At 38.4% G+C, this 25,046-nt stretch overlaps 1 protein-coding gene across 4 annotated transcripts in view; it reads left to right on the forward strand.

Annotated features, from left to right (window-relative positions):
* Positions 1–25,046, forward strand: part of daam2 (dishevelled associated activator of morphogenesis 2) — a 153,987-nt gene that overhangs the window by 111,633 nt on the left and 17,308 nt on the right. For 3 of the 4 annotated variants that reach the window (XM_057859782.1, XM_057859784.1, XM_057859785.1), the window contains exons 12-20: positions 8,097–8,155; positions 8,246–8,433; positions 8,715–9,020; positions 11,078–11,185; positions 13,290–13,319; positions 14,585–14,691; positions 19,756–19,840; positions 20,171–20,277; positions 21,173–21,261. In XM_057859782.1, the coding sequence (XP_057715765.1) occupies positions 8,097–8,155; positions 8,246–8,433; positions 8,715–9,020; positions 11,078–11,185; positions 13,290–13,319; positions 14,585–14,691; positions 19,756–19,840; positions 20,171–20,277; positions 21,173–21,261 (1,079 nt within the window). The remainder of the gene's footprint in view (positions 1–8,096; positions 8,156–8,245; positions 8,434–8,714; positions 9,021–11,077; positions 11,186–13,289; positions 13,320–14,584; positions 14,692–19,755; positions 19,841–20,170; positions 20,278–21,172; positions 21,262–25,046) is intronic. The other variant, XM_057859786.1, reaches the window with a different exon arrangement.

A 25,046-nucleotide genomic window follows, 5' to 3' on the forward strand; every position in this document is an offset into this window, starting at 1 on the left:
TGAAGGTGGCAGCAGGGGGTATGCAGGGGCGAAGTCTAGGGAAGCGGCGCTCAGTGCGTGAATGGACACGAAAGAGGAAACCTGAGATCAAAAGGAAATTACTCTAATAGTGTTAGTCAGGCAGGCCGGCCGTCCAAGGAGTCATGTTTAGGTGCAGCCAGGCAGTCACTCGGCGTCACGTTAGTAGTTTTGGTCTTGTGCTTAGAATATTTACTTTTAGTCCTCAGGAACTACTGGCCACTGACTAATGACAGAGCTTTGTCTATATACTTAAAACATAGACTTTGGGGCCGATTAATAGGGGGCCTATCTCTGTCAAAGCTGACCAAGTGGAAACACAGACAGAGCTTTTTACATTGAAAATTCATTCCTCAATTCTATATAGATCTGGACGGAAAACATTCTCGATTCTTGGTTAAAAGCAAAAAAAAAAATTTTTTTTAAATGGGCAGTTAGTATGTATTTCAAGTAAAAATGTCGAATGTGCTGCTCGTCTTTGTCACTGTGACGCCGCCTTACCACAACAAAGAGCTTTTTACATTGAAATTCTTGTGAGTAAATGCTTAAATCTCTGAATTCTGTATAGATATGGATGTAAAACTGTCTCGATTCTTGGTTAAAAGCAAAAAAATAAAATAAAAATAAAACGGGCAGTAGTGTAACTAGGGCTGTCAAAATTATCGCGTTAATCACGTTAAAATATTTGACGCTTTAACGCACATGCCCCGCTCAAACAGATTAAAATGACAGCACAGTGTAATGTCCACTTGTTACTTATGTTTTATTTTGTTTTGTCACCCTCTGCTGGCACTTGGGTGCGACTGATTTTACGAGTTTCAGCACCATGAGAATTGTGTAATTATTGACATCAGCAATGGCGAGCTTCTATTTTATTCTTTGATTGAAAATTTTACAAATTTAATTAAAACGAAAACATTAAAAGGGATTTTAATATGATATAAAATTTCTATAACTTATACTAACATTTATCTTTTAAGAACTACAAGTCTTTCTATCCATGGATCGCTTTAACAGAATGTTAATAATGTTAATGCCATCTTGTTGATTTGTTGTTATAATAAACAAATACAATACTGATGTACCGTATGTTGAATGTATATATTAGTCTTGTGTCTTATCTTTCCATTCCAACAATAATATACAGAAAAATATGGCATATTTTATAGATGGTTTGAATTGCGATTAATTACGATTAATTAATTTTTAAGCTGTAACTAACTTGATTAAAAAATGTAATCGTTTGACAGCCCTAATTGTAACGTAATTATGTTGAATATGCTGCTCGTCTAAGTCACTGTGACGCCGCCTTACCACAACAAAGAGCTTTTTACGTTGAAATTCTTCTGAATAAATGCTTAGATCCCTGAATTCCTTATAGATATGGACGTAAAACAGTCTCGATTCTTTGTTAAAAGAGCAAAGAATCGGGCAGTTAGAATTTATTTTACGTAAATATTGTGAACTATGATGCCAATGCCGTAGCGGCTAATTTCGCCCTTTGATTTTTTTTTTTCACAACGTTTCAAAATGCATGCATGGTACGAAAAATATAATAATTACCTTGAATCCTCGAACAAATCACTCCTGAGACAATCCTTCCTGTTTGTATGCGGTACAGCTTTCGTACTTTTATCCTAGATCCGGCGTTGAATCGCTGCATATGTCGCTGCTAACGACTGCGAATAACTGAAGTGGATTGTGGGACGGGCCCCCTGCTTGAAGGCATTGCGCAGTATGTGTATATGTGTATATATATATATATACAGTGCCTTGCAAAAGTATTCGGCCCCCTTGAATCTTGCAACCTTTCGCCACATTTCAGGCTTCAAACATAAAGATATGAAATTTAATTTTTTTGTCAAGAATCAACAACAAGTGGGACACAATCGTGAAGTGGAACAACATTTATTGGATAATTTAAACTTTTTTAACAAATAAAAAACTGAAAAGTGGGGCGTGCAATATTATTCGGCCCCTTTACTTTCAGTGCAGCAAACTCACTCCAGAAGTTCAGTGAGGATCTCTGAATGATCCAGTGTTGTCCTAAATGACCGATAATGATAAATAGAATCCAAATGTGTGTAATCAAGTCTCCGTATAAATGCACCTGCTCTGTGATAGTCTCAGGGTTCTGTTTAAAGTGCAGAGAGCATTATGAAAACCAAGGAACACACCAGGCATGTCCGAGATACTGTTGTGGAGAAGTTTAAAGCCGGATTTGGATATAAAAAGATTTCCCAAGCTTTAAACATCTCAAGGAGCACAGTGCAAGCCATCATATTGAAATGGAAGGAGCATCAGACCACTGCAAATCTACCAAGACCCGGCCATCCTTACAAACTTTCTTCTCAAACAAGGAGAAAACTGATCAGAGATGCAGCCAAGAGGCCCATGATCACTCTGGATGAACTGCAGAGATCTACAGCTGAGGTGGGAGAGTCTGTCCATAGGACAACAATCAGTCGTACACTGCACAAATCTGGCCTTTATGGAAGAGTGGCAAGAAGAAAGCCATTTCTCAGAGATATCCATAAAAAGTCTCGTTTAAAGTTTGCCACAAGCCACCTGGGAGACACACCAAACATGTGGAAGAAGGTGCTCTGGTCAGATGAAACCAAAATTGAACTTTTTGGCCACAATGCAAAACGATATGTTTGGCGTAAAAGCAACACAGCTCATCACCCTGAACACACCATCCCCACTGTCAAACATGGTGGTGGCAGCATCATGGTTTGGGCCTGCTTTTCTTCAGCAGGGACAGGGAAGATGGTTAAAATTGACGGGAAGATGGATGCAGCCAAATACAGGAACATTCTGGAAGAAAACCTGTTGGTATCTGCACAAGACCTGAGACTGGGACGGAGATTTATCTTCCAACAGGACAATGATCCAAAACATAAAGCCAAATCTACAATGGAATGGTTCAAAAATAAATGTATCCAGGTGTTAGAATGGCCAAGTCAAAGTCCAGACCTGAATCCAATTGAGAATCTGTGGAAAGATCTGAAGACTGCTGTTCACAAACACTCTCCATCCAACATCACTGAGCTCGAGCTGTTTTGCAAGGAAGAATGGGCAAGAATGTCAGTCTCTCGATGTGCAAAACTGATAGAAACATACCCCAAGCGACTTGCAGCTGTAACTGGAGCAAAAGGTGGCGCTACAAAGTATTAACGCAAGGGGGTCGAATAATATTGCACGCCCCACTTTTCAGTTTTTTATTTGTTAAAAAAGTTTAAATTATCCAATAAATTTTGTTCCACTTCACGATTGTGTCCCACTTGTTGTTGATTCTTGACAAAAAATTAAAATTTTATATCTTTATGTTTGAAGCCTGAAATGTGGTGAAAGGTTGCAAGGTTCAAGGGGGCCGAATACTTTTGCAAGGCACTGTATATATATATATATATATATATATATATATTTTTTTTTTTTTTTTTTTTTTTGAGAGGGACGATAGAAGAGTTTGCAGTAGTTCTTTTTTATTTTTCATAGTTGAGAAGGAAATGAATTATTTACTGTATGCTCTGTGTTTCAAGAGACAAGACCACAGGTTCACACTGAAAAATTATGACATTGGGATGTAACATGGCCTCTATTCCATACTTGGATCATATTCTGTAATATGTTAACTGAATTATAAATGGAATATAAGTGCCTCACATGAATAACGTAATGGGAAAAATGAGCTACAGTATTTAGGATAAGCTCAAGAGTCAGATGATGATCAGTGATGTGTGTTCGGTGTGGCTGGTGAAAGAAGCATAAAACATGAAGTGTGGTAAACCAAAGCCCATCTGATCCTACCACTGTACATTAGGTCCATCGCTATTTTTGTTATATTAGAAATCTTTAGCATAATTTTTCATAATCCATCGCCGCACTATGCCTCCTGCCAAAGTATTTGTGTTTTTCCCCTGAATATTCTTCAAAGTAATTTATACCTGGAAAAGTGGTTCATTAATTGAGATTTCCACATTTGGTTGGCCGCATGCCATCAGCCCTCACGGTTGAACATGTGTCTGGTGCCTTTGTGGTTGGGGGGAAGAAATGAAGTTGGAGGGTTAAATCAACTGCAACAGTGTTCTAGTCATTCATCAGATGTGGTCACTATGACGACGTGACCCAAACCTCAACATGTGTACGGTTGCCACTTCTCCACTGCTATTTTAAACGTGTTCAGTAATTTTGTGTCCTTTTGGGGGGGGGGTTGGATCCTCAAAACCAAGGACCTATAGATGCTAAAAAAGAGTGAATCCAGGCAAGCACTCAGCTCGAGTTTACTTCTGACCTTGTCTACTAGGGATGTCCTCGATCTGGTGATCAGAAATCTGGCCCGATCACGTCATTTGCTGAGGGTTTGAATTGAATAAAACAGATCTGTTTGGTTTTTTACATGTGTTTATTATTTTTTAAATATGTACTCATTGGGTGCCATTGACAGCGATAGACGTCCAATTCATTTTTACTGGGAGGGCTGATGGATTCAATCAAGTCAAATTGGATTGGACATCTAGATTCAACAATGATATTGAAACATGATCACTCATTGCCAGCGTTTTCAATTGAAGTGCATTTGATTTCTATAACTGTCAATGGTAGTGAATCAGTTAAGGGTGACGAGCAAAAAATAATAATCCAAAGGTACAATAATGGGATAATGCAACAAACAAAAATTATGTGCAACCTGATTTTTTGATATACAGTACTTGATTTTTTTTACTCTGTCGAAACCTTTGATGTACAGCTAACCCTTTTGAACGTCAATAATGTTGGTATAGCTTTGGTCAAATTAGGAAAACAAAAACATTTGGAGGTTTATTTTACCCCATCCTTAATGCATTTCTGAGGTATCGGATCCGGCTGACTGGCAGATCCTCAAAACAAGTGGACACGGACTCACATGCAAAAATTTGTTATTGGGAAATCTCTATAATATACATTAGGTCATGATATACAGTAGGCCTGAACGATATTGGAAAAAACTATTGTTGCGATTTTTTTTAGGTTTGCAATATATTGCGATATTATATTGCGATATTAAAAAAAAAAAGATCTTTTTTAAAGAAATTTTCACTAAATTACTTGAATAGCTGTTTGGAAATACTTTACATAACACACCGTGACCACAGTGTATTCATATAATACCGTTTAATTTGTGAATGATGAAGATTTCTGTATGAAGGTATCCAGGAAGTCATGTCTGCACAAAATAGATCATTTATTGAATACAATATTTTACACTTCAACAGCAGCAAATACATTAAATGATAAATAAAAGAGCAGGTGCATTAGTCCCCTAAGTTTTTGACAAAATATAACAATAAATAAAAACTTCTGTAAAATAACAACAAAGTTGTCAACATATTTGAACAAAAATATTAAATATGACAAATAAAAGAGTTGTTCACAAACTATAACAATAAATAAAAACCTCAGTAAAACAACAAAGTTGTCAACATATTTGAACAAAAATATTAAATATGACAAAAGAGTTCACAAACTATAACAATACATAAAAACCTCAGTTAAACAACAAAGTTGTCAACATATTTGAACTTAAATATTAAATCTGACTAATAAAAGTGCAAGTGCATTAGTCCCCTGAGTTGTTTACACAAAATATAACAATATAAAACTGCAAAACGGCAACAAAGTTGTAAAAATATTTCAACAAAAATATTAAGTATCAAAACTTTATGTGCAGCTGTACTAAATATAGTTATTTGAAAAATACGGTTTACAATAAATTTAAATATAAAAGAAACAAACTCAATTGAACTTGTAAATAATTGAACTGAATAACTGCAAATAACTGTGATGAATAACAGAACCATTTTAACTCCCAAATTTCCTGCCTTCCTGATAGCTGTCACATGAATAAAAAGAAGAAAAGACATTCCTTCAGCTGTGTTATGTATTTGTCTGCATATCGTCCACCTTCCTTGCTCAGCAATTCTCAACTGGGTCTCATAGGTTTTTGGCCAAGACTATTAGTTTATCCACTATAGCAGGCTTGAGACAAGAACGTTGGCACGTAACAATGTTCCCACCTGTGCTAAAAAGCCTCTGATGGGGAGCTCGTAGCAGGAATGCATAGATACCTGCGTTTTAAATGGTCCCACATGTTTGACAGATTACTTCTTGTTGAGGCAACCATGGCGAGGCACTGTCGACAGGGCTGTTTTTTGTCCCTTATAGTCTTGTTCTTGCCAAAATACTTCCAAAACTCCTTTTGGATACAGTCTTCCTTGCTCCTCCAACGTGTTGATTGCTTGCTTTCACTTTGAGAACGGGCCCTCCCCCCTCCGCTCTGCTGTTCGGCCCCTCCTCCCTCCACTCCGCTGTTGCAGGGGGAGGGGGAGGAGCCGATGACTTGCTGGAGGGAAAGAAGCTGTGCGCTTTTTTTCCCCTCTCCTTCCTCAAAACAAACGTTTGTGGATTAAAAAAAATGAAATTAAAAAACTATCGCACGTCCTTGCGATGGGACTATTGCACATGCGCACATCGCGATGGCGATGTTTAAACGATATATCGTTCAGGCCTAATATACAGTGGTACCTCGACATATGATCGCTTCGACACACGATTTTTTTGACATCCGACGTAATATTTTACTGCCCATTTGTTTCTACGTCTGACGACATGCTCAAAATAAGACGATTTATGACAGTCGCAGTTTCTTTGTTTTCCCGCAAGACGGATGCACGGCGGATTTTCTTGTGATAGAACTCATCATAGGTTCCAAGAATGTTCGTGCGGGTGGTGAAAAAAGGAAAAAGATGAGGCTTACCATTGAAATGAAGATTGAAATGGTAGAAAAATATGAGCGTGGTGTGCGCTTCCGTGAACTAGCTCAACATTATGGCCGTAAAATGACTACGATCTCAACAGTCCTCCTCCGACCTCCATTCGCCAGTCTTGATAAGTTAAGGTGAATTATTATTGCAGTAACATCGCCAAAGAAATCGCCATCTTCGTTAGGTTTATAGTCCTTTATTTCAGAACTTGTGCAACACAACATTCCGACTATCTGCCGCAGCTGGACGACAGAACATGAAAAGTGAAAGTAAAAAGTCCTCTCTCACTTTGGCACGTCAGCCTCGCGGTGTGTTCAGGTACACCACGCAAAACGCACTGGCCACATTAAAACCCGATTCGTTACATTATTACAGGTATTATTATTATTATTATTACTATTATTTTATTATTATTCTGAATTTTATCCGTAATTTATTTGTTTTGCTCTCTGTAATTGCTATTTGCCATAGTAACAGCAGTATTTATTAAGGATTTAGTGTTGGTTTTCAGGCTGTGGAACGAATTATGGGAAAATCCTGCTCAACATACAACCATTTCAACTTACAAACAAGGTCCTGGAACGAATTCACTTCATATGTAGCGGTACCACTGTAATTATATGATTATAATGTATAATGTATAATATAATATAAATATATGATTATAACTAAATGAACATCAGCAAATAGCAAATTTGGTTGGTGTGGAAACCTATGTTAAACAATAGTGTAATAACTAGAATTTCTTAGTATTTTCGAGTTCTTTTAGTGACCTTTTTTTTTTCTCTCAACTCCAGCCAAGGCTCCTGTCGATACTCAAGGTTTTACACCAATATTTTCCCCCTCAAATTGCTCTCTCCCATTATTAACCCTTACCATCTTTTTGCTTCTAATGTATATATCTTTTTTTTTTTAAATCCTTTTTGTATTTTTAATTTTACCTCTGTATACATATCCAGATTGCTTTATTCAAAATGTTCTAATTTACTTTGCTTAACAACAAAAATACCCAAATTTAAAATGTTTACTTTAACTTTTTCAAACCCTACAAAATGTGTCTTAACTTTAATATACTGGGCAGTGCAGCCTGCAGCAACCACGTCAATTCTGGACAAACAATTATTTCAATCACAATACAAAGGGATTGATCATTAGTAAAAATATTGAGTATTGCACAAAATGTCCAGGCTTGACTTAGTTTGACTGCATTTGTCTCCCAGTTCATTCCAAAATCTGTCAATGGTCGTTGCTAATTGTGGTCTTCCGGTTTCACAGGCTGGTCAATGAGAATGAGGTGAAATTATGGAGAGACCAGGCTGAGAAGTTCAGAAAAGGTAATGCAGCACAGTATGATGATGTCTTTTTGCGTTTTGAGTGTTTTCAGTCGTGTACCTGTAATTCTGACTTGGTCATGTCTCGGTCAGATCATGCCGAGCTGCTTGGCAAACTGGAGAGGAAAGAACGAGAGTGTGAGACCAAGACCCAGGAAAAAGAAGACATGATGAAGACTCTGAACAAAATGAAGGATAAACTCCAGCGTGAGGGTGTGGAGCTCCGTTCAGCAAGGGAACAAGTCCTGGATCTATCAACACGAATCAATGACTGCATTACGGTATGAAGTTTGATGTTTTTACACAAGAGGAAAATTATCTTTCTTCTTTTTACTCCCTAACTACCTAGAAAAGTTTGCTCACGTAATGTTTAAGTTTCAGTAAACCAAATGTATTTGTATGTGACCTTTGTAAAAAAAAATGAAAAATAAAAAAAATTTTTAAAAATGGCTTTGGTTACTACTAACAGTAGACTGTAATAACAAAGTGATTACTGCTTACAGTGCATTTTTGTAAAACTACAGAGAATAACTTAATGACATTTTCACACATCTCCCCTCAGGTGGGCAATGTGTCTTTCCCACAAGCTCCTCCTCCACCTCCAGGAGCTCCAATGCCTCCACCTCCACCACCAATGACGGTTGGCTTTCCTCCACCTCCACCTCCGTTGCCCTTCAACTGCCCACCTCCCCCGCCGCCACCTCCTCCACCTGGCGCCCCACCTCCTCCACCTGGAGCCCCTCCCCTTTGTGGAATCCCACCTCCCCCCAACCCCTCTTCTTTCAGTTCGGGGAGTACGCTGCGCTCCAAGTCCATACCTCAGCCTTCGCATCCGCTGAAATCTTTCAACTGGGCTAAACTAGGAGAGGTGAGAGATGACGCGCAACATCAGCATCAGTCTTAGTGCTTTGCGATATATAAAAAATTTATCATGATATGGGTCATTTTATAGCATGATATCAATATTAGGGGTGTGCCATCTTAGGCACCCCACGATTCGATTCGATTATGATTCAGGGTGCTACGATTCGATTATTGAACGATGATCACGGTATCGACGGTGATCACGGTCATCACAATTATCGATGCATCGTACATTACTAATTAATAAAGTAGCCAAACAAATTTATGTCCATTATTCATTTAAAATATCCTAATGATTCAACAGGAACCATGGAAACATGCCCATACAACAAAAAGCTGTCCTTAAACTTTTTTTTTTTTTTTTTTTTTTAATAACAAGAAAGTGCAAAACATAAACCGTTTTAAAGGCAGTACTTATTTCTCAACATGCCCGTACAACACACAGCTGACCTTGAGACTCTTTTTCACAAGAAGGTGCAAAAACATTAGCTGTTTAAAGGGCAGCTTATTTCTCTCAACAATACAATAAAATTTACACTGGTGAAATGAATTCCACATTTTCTGAAAACAAACAAAAGTGTCTTTAGAAATAAGACTTCTTTAAACCAATATACTTTTTTTTTTACAGATTTCTGTACTATTTCGCATGTTTGTAGTGTCACCGCTGTACTTATTCCTGGTTTTAAACGTTCTGCATCTGAAGTAACTTATGTACACCACCAAACGACGCACAACTTGACATGGAAATACATGTTAGTCGCCAATTAGCATAGCGCTCGGCGCTAACTAGTAACATCTCAATAACAACAACAATAAAGGCTAAACAGTACAAGAGGGTTCGTGACTCACCTCTGACAGACAGACACAGGACAGTAAAACACTAGAGACTTTTTCCAATTAAACACGACTTGAACCTACTTCTGGACAACTGAAAGACAAGGAGCAACTATCTCTTTCTCTTCCCCTCTAGCTCTAAAAAATAACTTGTGCACAGACGCGCGACCGCCAGGTTCCTGTCTGTCTCATACACAAATTTATTTTCCAGTCTTTTGAAAAGGAGTAAATCTCTCGCTCAGTAACCGGCAGAATCCATCATAACATTGTGCGTGCGTCTGTTAAAGGTGTCCGGGCGGCAGACGTGTCTTGAATTTCGTTCCGCTAAGAGCGGCTGTTATAAAGTTATGAGAAAAAGTCATCATTTTTGAACATTTATGAATCGTAATCGAATCGTCTCGTGTCGAATCGCGATGCATCTAATAATCGATTTTTTGGCACTCCCTTAATCGATATGCCTTGATATAATACAATAGGTATTTGGTGAAAAATTATACAACAATTATGGCAGTTTATTCCCTACTCACTTTATTTTTGAATTGACATTAAACTGACCTGCCATAAATGCATGAAGTAGTGCTGCAACCTAAAACTATGTAGTGTAAACAGAAGCAGTTCAGAGGAATACTAGTACATATTTTTGCTCAAATTGTGTTGTCAGTGCTCTGTGTGAATTATATTTGTTGCTATTTTCAATTGTTTTGCATGCATTACTCATGTATGGTTGGTAGGGGAGTCAATTTGCTAACTATTGAGTGGAGATAGTCACATCTTGTGGCCTTATGATGGTACTACTAAGGCTTATGGAATCATAAAATGTAGTCTGCACAAATTGTCGCCAATTATCGGCCAAAATGTACAATGCAGGAACAGGTCTATTTATGGCGACAATGACGATAAGATAGTAATTTTATGTCGTTTTGGCAATATTTGTTCTCATATTGTACAGCACTGGTCATGTATTTGTGTGCTTTGTTATGAGGATGTTTTTTTTTTTTTTTTTAACTCATTAACTATTCACTCTGTGATAGACATCAAATCCATTTTAATAGGGATGGCGGGTATTTAGAAATCATGTTTCTCTGCCATTAACGGCAATCAACATTCGTTGCCAACCCCAAAGTCAAAATTTAGTGCCATCAAAGGCAATCAATTAGTTTAAAACCCAAATTTGTAGTAATAACCACATAAAACAACTGACCTCCTTATTTTGTTTGTCTTTATCAGCATATGATCAATGGCACTATCTGGAATGATATTGACGACTTAAAAGCTTTCAAGATTCTTGACCTCAAAGACATCGAGAAGATGTTTTCAGCCTATCAAAGACAACAGGTTTGTATTTCACCTCAGGATATTTAAATGCATGTTAATTGCACGTGCGGGTGTTGTGCTGTCGATTACAGATTTTTATTGTCAGCCTGTCATAAAACAGTTCCATTCACAGCGCTAATTTGGTTTAATTATTTAACATGTGTGAGATTGCCAAGGCAGCAGCTGAAATACCGTGTAGAGTATGAGCAGAGCAACCGCAATTGTGGAACTTTTACAGTCACTCACAACATCCAATTTGACTGTGAGTCAAATGGATGTCAATGGGTGTTTTTAATTACAATTTTAGTAACTGCTAAACCTTCAACAATGAATGGATGTTGATCAATATCTCTATCTGTTAAGCACAATTGAATCGAAATCTGATCAAAACGCAAAACATCAAGGATTATTGTCATCTTTTAGATATGCGGTTTTGTTAAAACAAATGGTTTTCATCCAAATATGGGAAATGTGTCAGCAACAAATGTGTTAATAACATCAAAATTGCTTTGCATTTTTTCTTATTGCGTTAGGTGGGATGGGACATATTGTATTAAATTACCGTAATTTTCGAACTATAGGGCGCTACTTGTTTCCTTTATTTTGAATCCTGCGGCCTGTAGTCCAGTGCATCTTATTTGTTGATTTATTTGAGTTTATAGGTAACACTTTATTTGACAGCGCCATCATAAGACCACCATAATTATGACGTGACACTATTATAGGCATTACTGAATGCTAAAGACTGATGTCATTAGTTGTCATCCGGCAAATTATGTTTTTATCTCCATTTATGTCCAGCTCTGCTCTTTTACATTCATTCAAAAGTGAGATAATTTGTTGGATAACACTAAATTACATCTGTTATAAGCATTCATTAATGCTCATGACAGTGTAGTATCGTAATTATAATTTTCTAATGACAGTCTTAAGGCGCCACTGTCAAATAAAGTGTTACCGAATACCATAACTAGCAATTAATGAAACAAATGGAACAGTAACTGAAGAAATAATTATCACAGAACATGAATTTTGATTGTTATTTACACCTGTAGTGCTGCAATGCATGCTAGGAGGCATGTTGGACAACAGCAGTGTTGACACCAGGTGGCAGCGGAGATTGACTGTCTCCCCCAAGGGAGCAGTGATGGCCGAATGAAGCTTCTTGAAGCAATGAAGCTTTGCAACCAATTAGTTCAAAGCTTCATGGTGGTTCATTTGGTCTTATGACAGTCGTATGATTCCGTATGATTTCGCTGTCAAGTGTTACCGGTTAATATCTTTTGGTGTAAATATCCTATAATACAATAAGGATAGCTGCAGCCTGTAGTCCATTGCGGCTTATGTATGAACAAATGTCTCTTCCGTGTCAAATTTATTAGGTGGCGACTTATAGTGTGAAAATTACGGTAATCAAATCGCCCTTGAATCAAATCGTGGCAGACTTTTTAATATCGGCAAATATCCTATTGTTGCCCAAATAACCGATATTGTATCATCATGAAATTGCTGGACTACATGGCTATAAGGTAACGTTTCATATCATGGAAGGTAAAAAAACAGCATTTTGCTCACTGCGAGGTTTAAATATTCTCTGAAATCCTGGCCACATGTGCAGACTTCTTTTAAAGGTTAACGAGTCTTTGAAAATTGGTGACAGTGATGTATTACATGCATTAATTCACACTGAACAGGTTATTGTAACTGGCTCGAAGCAGTCGCTCAATGTACATTTCTTTTGGGTATAGCAGTATAAAAAAACAATGATCTTAATTGTTATGACATTTCGGTTCCATTGCAATGTCGGAGTAGTTGGCTTCACAAGCTGGAAATCTGCCCCAATAGATTTATTTCACGTGCTATGCTCATTTGTCATGTTCATCTGTCAAAGCAGCTGTTTGATGATCCAGTCAAGAAGAAAAAGTTACAATCACAGCCTTATAAAGAAAAAAGTACCTTTTTTGACTTAGACTGTATATTTCTTTTTACTCAGAGTGGGCTTCTAATCTTGCGTTTGTAGTGTGCACATGTACTTCTTTACGCTATAGCCAACACTTTGGTTCTGCTTTAAGTGCTAATCTTTGCATGTGTTTTGTGTCTCTGCGCTCTCCGGCTGCCTGGGCAGGACCTGCTCACTAACCAATCCTTCAAGCAGGTGAGTTCAAAGCTTCTTCAAGACACTGTTTGCTACCTTCAGTGTAGCTGGCTCCTCCTCTTCTTGCGATGCAGGTGGCCGCAAAATGTATTTGTATTGTCTTTTTCCTTGTAGGTGTCTTTTCATTTGTTTCTGCTTATATATATATTAACTAGGAAAAGTATTAATATCCCATTATGGTATTTGTATTGGTCACGATACTAGCTAGATTTTTTTTTTTTTGTATAACTGCTTTCATGATATAAAAATTTGCAACTCACTATCTGTACTCAAAAAAAAAAAAAAAAAAAAAAGAGTACATTAAAAAATTCCACCAAATCCATTGGTGGTCATTACATTTGACAAAAAAACTTACTCGAATTGGCCCAAAATCAACAGAAGTAACCCAAAATGTATATCAAATGATCTGGAAATGCCCTGAACTAAAAAGGAAATGATCCATAATGTCCAGGAAATGATCCCAGAATGCTGATGCATATTGGATCTAAGTGGAATTCCATCATGAAAGCTCATAAATCATCTTCACGTTTAATGTTTTAACTGTTGAGCTTCCTTTTGATGAACATGTATAACAGATTGTTGAAAGTCCTCTCTATATATTGCCAGTTCAAACTTTTAAAAGTTCAACATTTTTTTCTACTTTACAGCTTTGAGCAGGCAAATTAATCTTAAGACTCAGTAAAGAGAACTTTGGCAACCCCTGGCGAAATGATTCATCCTTTAGTTCCAACTTCCATCTACTGCCAGCTACTGGAGGTCAATGCAAGCATGGAAAAATGACATTTTCTTTACACAGTGCAGCTGATTTATATTCGTCACACCCAACAACCTCAAGAAGGATTCTTTCTAGCAAGCAGGAAACTCTAGCGCCGTAAACTCTGTTTAAAATTCAAATCCAAACAGTTTTCCCAGACACAGTTTATTCCTCCTAACCCATTTGTTTGAGACTAACAAAAATATCTTGATTCACTGCAACTCAAGCTTGAACACTTAACAGTGTTTCCTGCCTCTCAATGACCTTAAGAGGCCTGCGTGCTGCGTTTGCATTGGTTTCTCATCTCCAAATGTGCCTAAATTGACTCTTCTTTTTGTCTGTGTAATCTGCTTTAAATGAACACTGTCATTATTTTTAAGAGGTCACATCTTCTCTGAGTGCATTAAATATGCTACAGATGTTCGGAATAAGATGTCTGGCTATGCAAAAGTTGTCAGTGAGCCATAACGCGACATCCATTAATCTTTCTTTTCCTTTTTTGTTTCTGCAGAAGGAGACCGGTTCTATGGATGACATCTATGTCAGCACGCGGAAAGTCAAGGAGCTGTCTGTCATTGATGGACGTCGCGCGCAGAATTGTGTCATACTTCTTTCAAAGTAGGTGTCCATGCGGCGTCCCTGTGCCATACAGTCAACGAACTTGCTCTCCATCTGTGTAGCAGGTTGTCACTTCTGTGACAGAGTAGTGTTTGGTTCACAGGTCACATCAGCACGAGCGGTATCTTTTGTCTGTTTTCACTGGACAATACCTCCCATCTGTCAGTCTTTGTATTCATGTTTAAATTTATATGAAAAGTAGGCGGATCATAGAGTTGGTAATTAAATACAATAATCATTTTTTATAACTCAAGAGTGACTGATGGCCATATATCCCATTATCATCATCATTTGTCATCCTTCAAGGTCCATATAGCAAAATGTTTTCCATTTGTCTTCTCACAGCACTTCCCCAAACCCCTTTGATGACTTTGATCACTGACCCTCACACTGTCCTGATCAATAAACATAGGCTTCCTGGAGCCTGTCTTTGTCCAAGGAATCTGCAGTGGGTCCTTTGAATCAATAATGTGTCAATAAGGCATGAGCCAGGGGTCCAAACCCGACACTAAATAAGGTCAGCGGTCAGTTAAAAAGGCTTTAATGTGCAAATTGACAATGCTTGATATTGATTGAAGCCCAGAACACTTTACACAGCTCAGGGGCACTGGGAACAGCTGGCATTGGTCCCAGGTTTGACACTGCCCCAGAATTGTACATTCAGTGGCTGTCACATTATTGATAATTACACTTGTAAGATGGAGTCAGTAACTCAAGAGGAAAGTGTGAATGCTACATTAAACACTGCACCGTGGAAAATCTCTCAAAGACCCCAAAGTGCCTTTGGGGCTTACTTCACATCACTGTTGCATTCTATCATTATGTTCAGAGTCTGAAGATAATCGTTTTGTTGGAGGGAAAACAGATGTTATTGAGTCATTCACAGCCATTGACAGTGATAGATATGAAATCCATTTCAACTGGGGTAGCTGGTAATGAGTGATCCTGTTCCACTGCGGATTTGAGTACCGTAATTTTTGTGACCAGAGGGCGCACCATGTTAAAAGGCGCAGGCTCATTTTTGGGTGATACAGGGAGTCCATAAAGTCTCTTTACTATTTCAAAAATTTATTAAAAATGCAATTGGTTAGATATTTTATTCAGATTTGTTGTATTGTATTCAGCGTTTATTGAAGTTTTTTTTACCTCTTTTAATACACTTATCCATGTTCTTCATGTTCGCTGTAGCATAGCCTCATCAATTGTGGCAATGGCATCAGCAATCCTCGCTTAAGGTCAGTAATGTGCCTTATCTTTGTTCGATACACGATATCTTTAACATAGCTCCATAGAAAGAATTCCAGGGGAGTGATATTTGGTGAACATGACGGCCAAGGAATTGTCCCATCCCTTCCAATCCATCGGTCTGGAAATGTTTGATTGAGTAACCCACGAACATGCAGCCCCAAATGTGGTGGTGTACCATCTTGCTGAAAAATGATGGTTGGTTGAAGGTCATTCAGTTGTGGTGCCACATATTCAGTTAAAAATCAAGGTAAACATTTGCAGAAGAGTCATTTGTGCTTCGTCCAACTAATGGTGCCCATGTAGAAGTGTATTAAAAGAGGTTAAAAAAAAAAAAAAAACTTCAATAAACGCTGAAACAATAGAACAAATCTGAATAAAATATCTAATCAATTGCATTTTTAATACATTTCTGAAATGGTAAAGAGACTTTATGGACACAGTGGCGCCACCAGGGGGTGGCCAGGGTGACCGTGGCCACCCCTATAAATTTGTTGGCCACCCAACTGGCCACCCCGCTAGCCAGAATATTGTATCCCTGTCGGGAAGTACTTTTTATGTTTTGTTCATTCAGTAATAATTATTTTTGTGTCACATTAACTTTGTGTTAGGAAATACCCAGTTAAAATATGATTGCCTCTGTACTTGCTTTTATTTGTTTGCCTGGCTCTGCCAGACTGTTCTCCCTGTATTTTTCAAACACTGAGAGAAAGGTCTGGGAACCAGCCCATTAACGACCTCTCGAGCAGGTACAAAATCAATCAACAAATCAGATTTGTTTATTTGCGTGACTTGTTCTTAACGAGCAACGTCACTCTTGCGCGTCGAAAGTCGTCTCCACAACAACACAGATAGTGAATGGGAGAGCCGAGAATATGTTCCAATCCACGGTAAAATCAGTTTTAAATTACCAAAAACACATCGACACGGGTCATTGACAACAGTCTGTCTCGCGCTAGCCATGTTGAATAAACTCCGCTCTCTTCGTATGTTTACTTCCGCGCGCAAGTCCCTCGTCCTGCCTTCGTCATTTTACTAACGTCACGTCTGCCCGTCGCTGATTGGTCCACTCCGCTGTCTGTTTACTGTGGCTTGCTCCGCCCTGGAAATTGTATCCGCGTGAATGGTGGCCAGACTCAATAGCTGGAACAGCGGTGAGTCTGGTGTACCAGGCAATTTATTTGTACCTGCCAGCACCTGCTTTTCCCCAGTAATTATTTTCTTTTGGTAAATGTACACTTTATGCCTAATATATAGATAACACAATAAAACAGAATTGTAGGGAACTCAAAATGTTGACTGGACAGTTATGGACTATGCACATTTAATCATTAGTAGCATCAAATATTACACAATACACCAAAGTATATCAGTAGCCGTGTCCTTAACTTTTTGTTATAGTTTTCCCCTGACCTTTTTACTGCAATAATATAAGTGGACCCATCTGGCCACCCCAATGAAAAATCTCTGGAGGGGCCACTGTATGGACACCCTGTATTTCTTTATTTAACACACAAGGCGCACCACATTATTGGGCGTATGAAAAACATACGCGCGCTAACATGACCGTTAGCATATTTTTTCTTAATAAGGCAGCAGGTGCAAAATGAGTTCAATGTTACTTTATTGAAGAATTTGACAAAGTAGTCACATCAATCTTAATCAATTCACAAATCTATCAAAGTCCTCCTCTTCTGTATCCAAATTAAACAGCCGGGCTAGGTCTCAAACACGGCAGGGTCCCTCTCGTTGTCGTCAGAGTCAGTCGACTTGCCATGCGTTTCCTCCTCCTCAGAAATGATGCCGGCTTCGGCGAAAGCACAAACGGCAGTGCAAGCAGACACCTTAGCCCAAGCATCCACAATCCATTCGCAAATTGTGGCATAACTCGCTCGGCGCTGCCTCCCAGTATTCGTAAAGCTGTGTTTGCCATTCGTCATCCATTGCTCCCACACCGCTCGCAACTTCACTTTGAATGCCCGGTTTACACCGACGTCCAGCAGTTGGGAGTTCCTTTGTCAAGCCTCCCGGAATGATGGCAAGCTCCGAGTTCATCGTATGCACTTGGTTTTTCACAGCAGGTGTGAGATGGGTGCGCATGGCTTCACAGATCAACAGGGATGTTGACACACGGAAAAAAAACATCAAGACGCTTGACATACACTTCCCTCAGCCACTCTCTCATCTTCTACTCATCCATCCAGCCCTTTTGATTGGCCTTCACGATGACTCCGGGAGGAAAACTTTTCTTTAAGCAGCGTCTTCCTCTTAGAAATCACCATAGGTGGCAGTTTCTTTTCATTTTCGCGTTGGTGATAGCCTTGAGTTTGAACTGGGCTTCGTAAGCGTGTCTCTTCATAGTAGATGCCATTTTCGAGGATCCTTCGTTAAACCAACGTTGTTCAGCCTAACGCACACACTCGAACGTTACAGCTACGCCCCCTATCACACACAACCTTCTCCTTTCAAAGTTCTCATGCGGCTCTCACTTACATCCGCCTTTCAAAAATTGCAGTCAGACATTTTGGTACTCAGTCCACACAATAGGCCCAAAGTCCATTTCGGAGAAAAGTTTTGACTTATAGGTGCGCCTTATGGTCGTGAAATTGCAGTAATTAACGCATTGGCTTTCATTGATGACACTAGATGTCCAATCCAATTTGACTGGGGGTACGGCAACGATCGTTTGATCGCTACAAACCCTCCCAGTCCAAATGGATCAAACGTCTAGTGCTGTTAATAGCAGCCAACGAGTGAAGCTCTTTGAGACTGACACAGCCTTTCTAATGAAGTGGCGAGCTACTATTTTACCTTGATTAACCCAGTACTTCTCAAATAGTGGGGCGGGCCCCCCCAGGGGGGAGCAGAGTGATGCTGGGGGTGGCGCATGTGATCTTGGGGAACATACTTTTTTGCTGAACTAGAATAAAGTGTAATTGCACATCTGCTGAGTGGGTGGCAGTGGCACTCTCATTTTCACTGTGTGCGCAGTATTTTTTAACCAAACAAGAGCACACAGCAAAGAGCACTGGAGATATAAAAAGCTAAGACAAAGAAATATGACGAAGCGTATGTAATATTTGGCTTTTGACTTTTAGTACAGTGGGGGACGAGGAAAGACCAGTCAGTTTACTTCGTCTAAAAATGTTCGCAGCGGACAGCAGGAATTTTTTTTTTTTTTTTTTTTTTTTTTCAGCGAAAAGGTGCCGAATATTGCCAACAATCGTCCCGCTTTGTCAGTGTTACATCAGTAAATCAGCGAGCACTGTCAGCATCACATAAGGTGGCATACCAAGTTGCTCAATGCAAAATAACCCAACACCACAGCAAAGGAGCTGATACTGCCTGCAGCAAAAATAAAAACTGTCTCTCTGTCCAATGACATTGTCGTTTTTGTTCTATTAATTTTTATTTTTTTTTCAGTCTAGTGGTTTGGCATATTGTCCTCTTGAGTTAATGTTGCTAATCAATTTCACTTTAGGATTATTTTTTGATTTTATTTATTTATTTATTTTTTCAGTACCAAACGGTCAAAAAAATATATCTTGAGTCTATTTTTACAGCATTTAAGTGATGTGTTCTTTTTTTCAAACACTTTATTTTTTTTTTCTTCTTTTAATATTAAAAAGGACACAATGTTATGCAGAGGTGTACTTATAATAATAAGAATTTTGTAGACAAATGATACTACAGTATATTTACAGTGGCGGCAGAGAGTTAGGGGGGGGCGGAACGTTTACGTCTTCCTGTTGGGGGGGCGTAACAGAAAATAATTGAGAAGCACTAGATTAACCCCACATTTTTCCCATATTTTTTTAGGTTAAAAATGAGCAATGAAGAGATCAAGAGGGCAATCCTAGAGATGGATGAGCGGGAGGAGTTGGCCAAAGATATGCTAGAACAGGTGAGATTTGACTGTTTACATTGTCATCTGCAATACTGACTGAGAAAGCAAGGGTCGTATTAACGGTAAATGATTTGCTAAAAAAGGATACTCGTGTTTCCAGATCACAGCATCTTGTTGTAATTTATCGTTCCGATGGAAGTTCCTAAGAACAGCAAAGACAATAGCGTCATAATGCCTCAGCTACAGTGTATGCTGTATTCAAACACATAACATTTTTAATGAGGTAGATAAGAAGTGATATTGGTTCCTGGTTTTAATACATAAATACTAGCTGCTTTGCATAAATGCTGGCTCTGAGTCATATATTTGGTGTGTATGTGTGTTTAGTTGCTGAAATTTGTCCCGGAAAAGAGTGACATTGATCTCCTGGAGGAGCACAAACATGAGCTGGAACGCATGGCTCGAGCAGATCGCTTCCTGTTTGAAATGAGCAGGTACACAATGATATTTTTACATTGTTTTTTTTTTTTGTTTTTTTGTCCTATAAAGATACCAGTGTTGTATTTTGAAATGTGTGGATGGATGAAAATAAAAATGCTGCTGCCCTTAAAGAAGAGGCATACATTATTTCTGGATAATAATAAAGTGTAGATGTCTTAGTTTTCATTACAAAATGTAACTAGAGGAACACTGAGAGACCAGACTTTCGCTTAAGCAGCCAAATCAAAGCATCACCATATTTGGTAGAGTGGGCATTCCTTTCCTTCATGCTGCAAAATGTCATTGCTCTTTCTCTGGTCATCATATCACCTACCCTGCAAATTTGAGTTTAATAGTCTAATTGGTTGTCTAGTTATGAAGGATTTCCTTTAATGATCCCAATGACCTTTGACCTCATTACCTCAAAATTTCATCATATCTTCTGTTTCATATTACAAACACTCCCTGCAAGTTTGATCATAAACCCTTTATTCGTTCATGAATTATCTTGGAAAGAAACCTATTTCTAAACTCCCTGACCTTTTCCCCTCACTACCCCAAAATGTAAACACCTTTTCTGTTTCATGTCACAAACATAGCCTGCAAGTTTGATATTTATCCCTTTACTCGTTTGAGTAATCTTCAACACACACGTATTTCTGACCTTTTTGAACTTTGACCTCATTACCCCCTCTTCCGTTTCATATTACAAACAAAATGTAATAATATAAAACAATATTCAGGGGACCTTGAAAGATTATCCTCTTAAATGGCTAGTACTAAAGGGTTTGTCGTTTTTGAAAATGGAAAGAATTAATACTGCTAGATCAACTCCAATCATTCCCGCAATTCAAAACATATTCATCAAATTGATGAGTTTTGAACATTATTTTTTTTCTTTCCTATTAGAATTGACCACTACCAGCAGAGACTGCAAGCTCTGTTCTTTAAGAAGAAATTTGCAGAGCGCCTCGCTGAAACGAAGCCAAAAGTGGAAGGTGAGAAAGCCGATGTATTGTACTATACTAGTTTGTGTTTTTAAAATGGGCTGATACTACATGGATGTGGTGTTAGATTTTTTTTTTTTTTTTTTTTTCAAACAACCGAAGTCAAGCAGTTGTCATGTTTGAAATCTTCCACTCTGCAATGCTTCTAGACTACTTTTTTTTTACTCTTTCAGTACCGTTGACGATGATAAACGTCCATTCATATAGCTCTTAAACTCATTTGAAATACTTTATTTTTGATCACTAGTAGATGTCTAATCCAGTGTTTTTACATTGGAAAAAATCTGTTGGCACACCACAAACCAAAAATGTTCCAAAATTACCTTCTGTACAGTATTTTTAAATATAAAATAATTTCTCAATATATATACTTATTCAGTGGGAAACTTGAGCCTGTTTAGATGAACACAAAGCCGATATCCTGGCAGGAATTGAGAAACACACATACGAAGATCTTCTTCAACAGCCCTCAGTCTCTCTCTGTTTTAATGTTTTATAACAGTTAGGCTTGAAAAGACGGGGACTTTAGCAATGTCTTTAACCGCATCACGGCTGAGCATCTCACTGACAAAGGCTTTGCAGGCAGGTAGTATTAATGTCTCTGGCACAGTGTGGGACTTTTTGGTTTTAGCAACAAGGCTTTAGGGGCTATCTCGTTTACCTATGTAGTTTTTCTCAAAAAAGTTGCCTGTTTCTCTGTGTTTTCACAAAGGCGAACAAAATAGTCCATGTACTTGTTTTGAATTTACGGGGGTTCCGTTTGGAGATGAAGTTTAAGCTTGCTTGGCACCATGTCGCTGTTGGATAGCTGCTCGTGTTGTCTTTAAGAACTGCTCGGATTTCTAGCCATCAGCTACCTTGCTGTCCTTGACAATATGTTGGAATAAAACACGGGGAGGATTGACGGTTGTCACATGTGGATAAAATGGAAAGGACACTTTTGTGTATATCGACACTTGACGAGTCTTATCAAATGATGTACAGTAGACATGCTGGGGTCCACATTGTTGCGGACAGCAAAGTGGCTGATGGCTACAAATCCGAGCAGTTCTTGAATGCAACACGAGCAATATCTCGCTTATCTACACATGAGCAAAACAGAAACCTACCTACTCCTTCCATCCTACTGCATCTCTGCCTGACGATATAAAAAACAAAAAAAGATGCGATATTGTATAATTTCCCGCGGCACACCTGACGATCTCTCACGGCACACTCGTGCAGCACACCGGTTGAAAAACACTGGTCTAATCAATTTGAGCTGGGAATGTGGAATCAGATGAACATTCATTCATTCACTGACAACTCTCCCACTTCAAATGGGATGGGCGTCTAGCGCCGTCAGTGGCAGCCGATGAGTTAAGAAATATACAAAAAGCATTGGGGGTATACAAAATGACCCTGCCTAAAAACCCAAAATTAAATGTTAACTCTTACAGTTTTTCTCCATTGGTGGTCACTATTTTTGACCAAAAACCCTTGCTCATACTGGCCCAGAATTAACGCATTTGCTCCCAAAAACGTATAAATACGTTCTATTTTTAATTGCTTCAGTGTCCCAAAAACGTATTTATAGGTCTTTTGCGTTTTGTTTTTTGTGTTTTTGACAAAAGGCATCTATAGGTTCTGATCTATCTAAAATATAATGCACATTTTGAAGCAATAAAACTGGCCACTGGAGGTCAGTAGCGCATTTGGTAAGAACTCAAATCGGGCCAAGAAAGGAAGTGAAGAAAAATATTCAGGAAACGGAAGTTGGAGAGATCTTGTGAAGACACGTGAGAATTTGAAAAAAATGTGGAGAACGATTGGGGAAAAAAAAGGCAAACGACACTGGAGGAGGTGTTTGATAAGAAAACGAAACCATCGTCAAAGAAGGATTAAAAAAAAATCTATCTTGATGAGATAGACGGTGACGTCCACAACAGCGTCAGGTTCCACACGCATTCTGCGGAGCTCACGTTGCGTTACTCTTTAGCCCAAGGTTGAAACCAACGATGAAGATGATGAAATAAGTGAGACCGATTTTGATCCGGACTCATCAGATTAGCCGCGGGAGCAGCCAAGAGCCTTCCCTGTTGTTATGTGCGCAAATAGTTCAACAGTTCAATAGTTTAGTTATGTGTATATAAGTTGTTACTTTGCGATCAAAAGCTCTATTTGTCTTGTTGTTTATCTTATTTGGTAAAAGGAAAACATTATTCAGATGTTTGGGATGTAATTAAAGCAAAAAATAGCTGTGTATACAGCGAGTCAAATTTATGTTTGAAATATATGCTTTCACAAAAAGCTCAATTTCTCTGTTTTTTTCATCAGAAATTGGAAAATTGATCAAACTAAGCTATTTTCTAATGCTGATTTCTAAAGAATGGAAAAAGATAGGTACTAACTTTTTTTTGTGCTGAAACGAGATAGTCTAATCTATCTTTTGGTGGGTTCCATGTTTATATAGCAATACAACAGAATTTTCTGTGGTCCTTGCAAAATCGGTCAAAATCCAGTAAAACGGAGCGAAGGGCCTTGCTCCAGTGAAAATGACTGAGTGAATGAGTGAACTAGCAGTGAACTAAAATGTACAGGAAATGACCAGGGAGTGCCCCAAAATCAACAGGTAGCAGTTAGAAAGAAGGGAACCGGAAATGCCCGAATATTAACTGGAAATTATCCAAAATGTGTAGGAAACAACCCCGGAATCTCCCAAAGTGTACCAGAAGTGACCTGAAATTAGCAGGAAGTGACTTGTAAGTACCCTAAGGGTTACTTTCAGTAAACTCTGGGAACTGCTAGTAGCTACCCATACACGCAGCTACCCATACTGTGCTGTATTTTTGCCTTTCGTAAACTGAAATTTCACTCGTAACAAGAGGCATTTCCCCCTCGTTTAGGCCTGTCGTAACCTGAAAGCATATTTTTCTAGAGACGTTCGTCAGTAGAGGTACCACTGTATTATATGATTATTATTCCGTTTTGTATTTAGAATGTGTTTGTTTTGCCATGTGTATTTTCTTTTCGTGACTGTACCTGAAGTATTTAGGATGGATTTAGCATAGGTTTTTGGGCTGTGGAATGACTTAATCGAATTATAATGTATTCTTATGGGAAAATCCAGCTTGACATAAGACCATTTCGACTTACAAACTAGGTCCTGAAACAAATAAATTTGTATGTAGAGGTACCACTGTACTGCTTTTCCTGCTGAGTGTGTATTATCATCACAAAGTTGGCATTGTCCTTGTAGACGCAACAGCATGTGCCCGTCTGTCTGCATTCACTTGAAATTGATGGAAACCTTTGTTTACTATATTTTTCGACTTTTACAGATGAAAACATTTTGAGTAACTGTTGTATTAAGTTCATTTTGTCTACAATTACAGATTAGTTGATTTTTTTCTTTTATGCCAGACAATTGTTTTAGGTTGTTTTATTAACCTAACATGTTTCGACGAAGTAGTTGCCGAAAACTGTCAGGTAAAAACAACAATCGTCTTAGATAAAAGAAAAATTCAACAAATTTTGCGTAACTGTCGACTAAAACTAGATGAAATTTGTATGCGATTTCGTCGACTAAGACGAGATGAAGGCATACACATTTTGAAATGACTAAGTATAAAATGTAAGTAAGTACTGTGTATATATAAGTATACAAGTATTTTTGTCCTTAAGACTAAGAAAAAATTTTTAAAAAGCTGCCAAAAACAACACTGGTCATAAGTATGGTGAACATAGCCTACACATCCAGGAGCTTGTGTCCGCAAGGGTATGTACAGGTTACTGAG

This window comes from Corythoichthys intestinalis, chromosome 15, assembly GCF_030265065.1.
Source record: "Corythoichthys intestinalis isolate RoL2023-P3 chromosome 15, ASM3026506v1, whole genome shotgun sequence".
In the NCBI taxonomy this organism is placed as follows: Eukaryota; Metazoa; Chordata; class Actinopteri; order Syngnathiformes; family Syngnathidae; genus Corythoichthys; species Corythoichthys intestinalis.